The 8302-nt window shown below is 35.3% G+C and overlaps 1 protein-coding gene across 1 annotated transcript; it reads right to left on the bottom strand.

Annotated features, from left to right (window-relative positions):
• Window positions 1–1579: 1579 nt before the first annotated feature.
• LOC149768936 (transient receptor potential cation channel subfamily V member 3-like) lies at window positions 1580–6910 on the bottom strand. Its single transcript, XM_089949995.1, has 2 exons — window positions 5500–6910; window positions 1580–4838 (listed from the first exon to the last, which is right to left on the bottom strand). Exons 1-2 carry the CDS (start codon window positions 6379–6381, stop codon window positions 3378–3380), a joined length of 2343 nt encoding a protein of 780 aa, XP_089806121.1. The 5' UTR covers window positions 6382–6910; the 3' UTR covers window positions 1580–3377.
• Window positions 6911–8302: the final 1392 nt, after the last annotated feature.

Below are 8302 nucleotides of genomic sequence, written 5' to 3'. Positions count from 1 at the left end.
ATATCGAACCGTTCTTTCTCCCGTGCATGGCACAGTGTTACTTCATATGTGATCCTCCTTCTAAATACAAAGAGATTCAAAATCTAATAGCTGGGTGTCATGTGATCCGCCTTCTAAATACAAAGAGATTCAGAATCTAATAGCTGGGTGTCATGGAAGAGCTGCTGGACCTTGCCATAAGACTTCAGAAGTTAGCACGTTTGAAATGTCACGTTCTAAAGAATATAAATATAGGCTCCTGCATATACGAAAAGCACTTTTTAAAGAATGAACACGACAGTCTGTACAATAATAATGCAAGTTTAAAATCAAATGCAAAAAGGGAAATTAAAATGCATAATGTTTCCATATGTTATATTATACTGAGCCTGTGCAAATGTATATGAATTTGAAAACAAATACCGGCCAGGCAGGTGCTGGGTCAGATATATGGAGCGGAATAAGGATTGCAGTATGTAATTATTCACGTGTGTCAGCATCAACTATGCAGATATTGCCTTCCTAACAATTGCAATCACAATCATCGAAACAAAATGAACAGTGCGTGTGTGTGTGTGTGTGTGTTTGTGTGTGATTTGAATGTTTAACTAGCCTTTAATAATATTTTTCAGTCATACCGCTATGACGTCTGCATTGTGGCCATTTATAGTGATGCCTAGCACATATATACCACCCAGTCACATTATCCTGACACCAGAGCGACCAGTCCTAACACTAACCACGTAATGCTGAGTAACTAGCGAGGCACTGCAAACACCTTGTATTTAAGACGATGGTGTGGTGTGGCTTGAGTTCCAGCCCGCTACTTCCCGCATCCGAGGCTGATGCGCTAACTACATATGCCAATGTAGCGGTCAACAATATGAACTGAAAGATGCGAGTATACGACTATTGTATAATGGGCACTCGCTTACAGGCAGTTCTACATAGTTGCCAGTTTCGTCTTGGTATTCATTTACATTTTAAATTACTTGGCTAACTGCTTCTTTTGTTTTAAAGTATACTCCCTTACCTAATCATCCGACTGGCAACATTGACACTTATCATGTTGCGTGTACAAGTTGGCGTAACGGGTCAGTATAAGACATAAGATTTCCAGAGATATTTAAATCTGATAAGTACCCTAAATATGCACAGCAAGAGGCTCTATAAAGATATGTTGGATGTAGTGTTCCCAGAAAGGGAAACATAGTCTAGCTAAGTTATGCTTTATTCGTCTGATTCTGATATTCCAACTAAAAAGATTCTAGCTCAACTTTGGAGAGAACTATTACAAGAAAAATCTAAAAAGTAATTATTATCTTATTCATTTGTGTTGGATGCATGTGCTTTTGATGTAGAAATACGTGGAGTTTGTCTTTCTTCTTTCAAATAAAGTGTACAGTCTAGTGTGAATATCAGTGCAGAAATAATGTTAATTTCTTTGACATGTTTGTCCCTATTCAATGCAAAAAATAACAGAAATATCATATCATAGTTACGGTAGATGAAAATATTCAGTTTACTTGAACATTGTCTATGATGATACGAATTTGCCGAAACTGCAGGAATTTGTAAAGAGTTCGAAATAAGGGTAAGGAAAGTGGAGAAGGACATTTTATTTATACATTTTATTATACAATTACTCTGAATCACACTATATTATACAAATAATGCTGTGTGGAATGTATTGTTGATGTTGATGGATATATTGTAACAAACCACATATTCACCATAAAGCAAATTATTGAATTGATTGCAAACAGTTATGTCATCGATGGTACATTTATTGTAAATGTAAAATGTTTAATAGGCATTATAGCATTTCTGACATAAAGTATTGCTTTACAAACATTATTGGAGCAACGATGATAATGTATTAAAAATATTGATGATTGCTACTTTTTAAAATTTTTCCTTACACACGTTCTCTCAGCGCCTTGTCAGCATTGTGGAAGGTTCTGTCGATACTCCCAATATTGCATTACTTGCAGGATCAGGAAATTCTGAATATATAGACTGTGACAAATTAAAAACTCTACAAAAGCAAACAAGGTGATGTTATATTCAGACTTGTTAAGAGTAAAAAGAAGAACAATTTACTGTAAACTATTATATGTTTATATACATATCAGCAGAAAGAATCTATATACTTTATAAAAGGTAACTAACGGAGAAGGTTTATGCGGTGACTCTGTGTTCAACATGATGAATTATCAACCAAATTGGCTAGAGGTGAATGATTTGACCTCGAGGAATTATGATCAAACTAAAATGAGATGAATAGTGAACAATTTGAAACTAGAAGAATGATGAGAAAATTGAAACTAGAAGAATTATGAGTAATCGTTGCGATGATGTAGATGAATATATAATATTATAAAATGCAAACAACAACATAAAAAGAAAACACCTTTCTGAAGATAGTACATCTAGCCGCTAGAAAACAACGACAAAAGCTCATAAAAGTAGGAAACAATGATTTGACAATATACCCACTTTCAGATGATGACTGTATTATTTAACAAATTTCATGACAGGAAATTCAGCTGGGAGACTGTATATGCTAACGCTTGCGTTGTACCCCTGTAAAAGACAGACACAAGACTACCTAACCAAACACTACAAGAGCAAAGGGAGTTGCCCATATGCACATCGTCTGTTTATGTCAATAATACTTAACACTTTACATGGTAACTCACCATACATTTTGGGAGGAGCTGTTCTAACGAAATTGTGTGATGATTGCAAGGACCTAGTGAAAGATGGAGAGTCATGAAATTTATTATACAATAAGGTCAGATAGAAAATATTATCATGATGTGCTTTTTTGAAATGAAGTTTTGCTTATTATGTTCAATTATAACTATACATTGTCCAGTCATCAGTCATTCAATCCATGAATATTTCATATTTTAATATTAACGAGTATTATGATTGAAATTGAACCGCGTACTTTAAAGGACATCAAAATAAACATATATCGTTTTTTATCTATGGTATATGATTTGCATTTCTTGTGCTTTTTTCAACTTAGACATTGTATATTCTCTAATACATGACACAATGTTCAAAATGATCAGTTCATAAAGTGTTCATTATATTGACGAAAGTTGGAAAGAAGAGGTATATATGTTTAACTTGTGAACAACGTTTTCAATTTTTTGTCCTCTCGGGCATGTTACTGTGAAATGAAGATGTTCTAATTTGAAAGAAATACTCGATTGCAACTGTGACAAGTTGATAACTATGACAAATTGATAACTATGCCAAATTGATAAATTAAAACTATCCTGTATCCTAAGATACTTGCTTAATTGGCGCTAATTTGTCAAAAGTGATATGGGTGTTTTTTGTCGCAAAATGGACGTCTGTGTCGAGGCTTCTTAAATAGTTTGCTATTGCCCGACATGAGGATGATGGTATATGTCAAGATGCCTCTTCACATCTAGATGTTCAACCATCTTTGCCATGGTACTTTTAGTACTTCTCATGCTGCGCGGTAGTGTCTGCGTACCACTGGGTTGACCATTAAGAGAAGATTGGGGTGACTTATCGTTTACACTGTCCTTGCCATACACAAATTTGACCAGCTTTTCTAAAACGGTTACTTCGGACTTGCCATCTATTACATCATCTTCGATGACATCTATTCTCATCAGATGCCTCCTCATGACTCTATATTGTTTTCTACCCCTGTCGTATGCATGAACTTCAACTTCCCTGGTTACCATTTTGGCATACCGGTGGGTAAACCTGTTCGGTAAAAGCCCCTCAAAGAAAAGTATGACCGCCAGTTGCTGTAGACGGAGGTGCATGTCAGGAGTAAAGTTTTGAAGAAGGTCTGTACACGTAGAGGAAATAATGGCGATCAGTGCATTAAGCATGAGAATGGTAGTCATAATTATGAAAGCTACAAACACTATTGAGAGCCACACAGGCTGACTGGAATCGGAAATTGGGATATCAGCAACGCCTAGGAAACTTTTAAAGGTCAGCATAAGCATTCCCTCCCAGCTGCTATAACTATCAGTAGCCTGACTATTAGGGTTGTGAAGGAGCATAAACATTGCTGTCGAGAAGGCCACCATTTGGAGAACTATGATAGGTGCAAAGCGAGTGATATCTTGCAACAATACTCTTTGAATCAAGGAGGTGAAAAAGCAGAAAAAGCTGTTGGCTCGCAGAAAGAAAAGAAACAGATACCAACCAATAACCACGGCAATAATCAAAATCATGTTGTTATAATCGGTAGACCATGTTGCGCCGAAGTCGGAGATAATGCACAGTCCAAATAGAAAGAAAAGAACGTGAAAGATTGCATTTGCATATGGGTTTAAAAATGGTTTGAGAGTAAATTCAAATTGTCTCCTGCAAATCTGCACAATCTTAAAGCACCCTGCCCATATATACAGAGGCGACATTATTATCATAATGATGGCATATATAGCAGGGAACCATGCACCCATGCCTTGATTGATGGTTACCGTTCCCTGACTCTTCACCCTCTCCACAGCTGCCGCAGTTAGGAAAGCTATTAATACAATGTGGATCAGCAAACCAATGTAGAGGAATATACAATAGTGTCTCCATTTCTTGATGATCATCCACTGTATTGGTCGTATCTTCATGAATCTCAGTGATGTTTGATATGAATGATGAAAAATCAAATCAAAAACCGATGGGGCGCTAATGTTCTGTTGTGTAGATGGTGCTTTTATGGCGCTGTCTTTCAACTGCTCATTAATTTCCTTCTCATCGTTTTGCCTCTCGTATTCTTTCAGCTGATGATCTATATCCGTCATGTCATAAAGAATCACGTCAAAAAGCCCTGACGAGTCGTCCGAAGTGCAATATCCCTGTCGAAAAAGAAGATAAATGTTTTCTAGAGCAAAGTTGGCAGAATTGTCGGGATGAGAAACGCATGAGTGGATCAGTCAAATCACTCATTATAGCAAGAGGGAGCGGATATATATATATATATATATATATATATATATATATATATATATATATATATATATATATATATATATATATATATATATATATACATACATACATACATACATACGTGTGTGTGTGCGTGTGACATTTAAAACAATTATTTTCACATATTAATTTGCATATTTCGTTCTGTTTCTCAATATTACATATGTCACAACAAATTTCTTATTTATTTCAAACTCTCGATGTACAAGATATCATAGAAGTTTCAACAAACTGAATCCATTCTTATGACTAAAGTACTATTCTTAAGTGGTAATAGCAAACATACAAAGGTAAGCAATTAGTGTAGTGGTTTTTTTCTGGTTGAATGAATGCATAAGTTGCATATACGGAGAAAAACACATAAATAAAGACTTGACACTTGTCTCTACATATAGGAACAATATATTACAAAAATATTTATATTATGACTATATATGGCAGTTTCTTGTTCTCTTTTTTTTTTGTTTAAAATCAGGTTACTTAACTGACGAGAAAATTACTCTGACTATTTGGGATTTTGATTTTTACCTGTTCGATTATATGCTGGAAAAGTTCAACCTGTCCATATTTTGCAGCAAGTATAAGCGGTGTTTCTTTATCTTCGTTCACCATCAATAGCAACCTTTTGCAGCAGTCTTTCTTCTCTTCGTTGATGAATTTCAGCATGTCTATTGCATTGTCTTCGTGATCAGGAAAGATGCGAACGTAATTCAGAAGAGAATGACAAAGATTGTCACCAACACTGTTTTGTTGGTAAACATCAGTTTCCTTCTGTTCAAGTAATAATTTCACTATATCCTTGTTGTCAGTCAATACGGCAATCGACAGAGGTAATTGAGCCATCATAACGTTGTTTTTGAAACACAAACCCGTAGCGTTTTGTGAAAGTAGCTCTTTGACACGGTTTGCATCTTGCTTGTCCCTACTTGCTTCCTTGAGTAACATTTCCACTAGCACTTTGTTTTCCTTAGCGATGGCCATATGAAGTGGTGTTTGGCCACAAAATTTACGAGAATTATCCCTGTGGCAATGTAATAACTCGGGATATTTTGTTATTATATAGTGAAGAACTCGCTCCTGATCATACTCCTGAGCCCAATCCTGAGCTAGCTTATGGTCACGTTCCTGATCACACACGTTAGCGTAATACTGCTCCAGTTTACTTAATTTAAACATGGTGATCGCTTTATGCAAAACTGTCGCATAATCATCGTTCTTGCTTCCTTCATTAAAAGATGGGCACTTTGCAAGTATACCTAGTTTCCTTTGAAACTTTGGATAATCATTCTCTTTATCTTTTTGCCTTACTGCTTCTCCTTCTGAAATGCTTCCCAATCTGTTAATGTATTCAAAAATGGTTTCATAGAGTTTAGCTTCTCTGTCTTGACTTAATGGAAATCCCTGAGACATCGTGCAAATGTGGTATCTTTTCTTCTACTGTGACACTTTCCTAGATGTCTTCCTGCAAAATATCATGTTATAGATTCACGAGAACTTAAACAATGTATCGTAAATATCAACTGGCTGGACAGTTGGAATAATTTTGGCTTATTATGAATTCGTAAACATGTAACCAAGTTAATCAAGGACTTGGAGATTGTTTTCCCTCGCAGATAAGGTACATGTAGCTAGCGTTCTAATAGGCAAATAATAATTTAGTGATTTTGGTTGAAAAAAATAATATTTTAGGTACCCCAAATCAATAAAAAAATTTAAGTTTTTGATGATATGGGTGACTTCATTTCAGATAAGTACGAACATAATTGAAAGGATATAAAGAGAACAAATATGGAAAATTGCACCTACGTATTGTAGACCCATATAGGAAACTTAAACTGTTAAACAAGACTAGTGTAAAACACACAAAATGATCCATAGAAACATAAACAAAAAACAAAAATTATAAACAAAGAAGCCTGGACGTGATTTGGAGATTGAATGGAATTTTTAGCAACCATATATGGAAAAAGGATTTGTTTAAACAGGTTTGTTGGTATTTTGAAACTGATATTCTTTGATAAGTAATGAAATGTGCATATACATACATACATGCATACATACATACATACATATATATATATATATATATATATATATATATATATATATATATATATATATATATATATATATATATATATATATATATATATATAGTCAATTCTGTCCTAGGATCCACGAGTGGTCGAGTGGTCTAAAGTGGTCTCCGTTACGGATAACTGCCATCTCATGCTGTTTGCGTGGGTTCGAGTGTCCGATTCGGCCAATTTGGGTATGTGAGAAAGCTTGCCAGTAGCTTCTCGTGGGTCGGTGATTCTTTCCGGGATTTTCCCAGGTTCTTCCTCCGCCATTAATACTGGCCGCCATGTATAGGTTATCGTGTGCTGAAAAATGGCGTTAAACCCAACAACAACAACAACAATTCTGTCCTAACGGTCACCTGATTTCTGCGGTCAACTGGTGGAAACAGCAATCGTAACTTCCCATATAAACGTCATGCAATCAGCTGTCACATGTCGAGCTATGGCGGGTCATTTAAAAATAGCGGGTTGGACAGCACTGCCTTACGGTTTAGAAATCCTAGTCTCCTCTGACCCTTCCCACCCGATTTGTGATATTGGGACATTTATGTTGGGGTGTAGGGTCCGAGTCAATTGCCTATCAAAAAATTGGAATTTACCACCAAACTGATCTGATGAATAATTAGCTGGTATCCAGCGGGCCTGACAGACTTAATCGTTGTTACAAAGAGTCACTTCTGCATGAAAGCAATAGGAATATGAGTTAACATAAGACAAATTGCGAGTTTTATAATCGTTATGTCTTCAATCCGCTTAGAGTCGGGACGTAACTACAGCGTTGATGCAATTTGACCAAGCACTTGTCGTTTGCATTGCTAGCAATATGACTCAAAAAGTCTCACAATATTCATCCATGTATTCACGTGATATCAACAATAAAAATAATGACAATGTTGCTATACAAAAAGTCTTAAAAATATGAATTGAAAGTTACATACTGTTTGTAAAAGAACAAAATGACACATACGTATATATATATATATATATATATATATATATATATATATATATATATATATATATATATATATATATATATATATATATATATATATATATATATATATTACAAGAACAACGACCAGAGACTTGGGATTCTGGTTCACTGTATTAGAAGAGAGCTTGTAGTACAGTGAAGATGTCTCTTCCGTGTTATCGATGGAGTGTTGACAAGCTGGGTGTAAGTGAGAAGAACTCTTATCCAGAGAACGAATTAAGTAAGGATTCGTCTCAAGAATGGTTAGAGCCTT

Source organism: Sinohyriopsis cumingii, unplaced genomic scaffold (assembly GCF_028554795.1).
Source record: "Sinohyriopsis cumingii isolate HCF-2022 unplaced genomic scaffold, ASM2855479v2 utg005299l, whole genome shotgun sequence".
Classification (NCBI taxonomy): domain Eukaryota; kingdom Metazoa; phylum Mollusca; class Bivalvia; order Unionida; family Unionidae; genus Sinohyriopsis; species Sinohyriopsis cumingii.
Note: the sequence above shows the minus strand (reverse complement) of the source record. Positions and strands in the feature narration are given on the sequence as shown.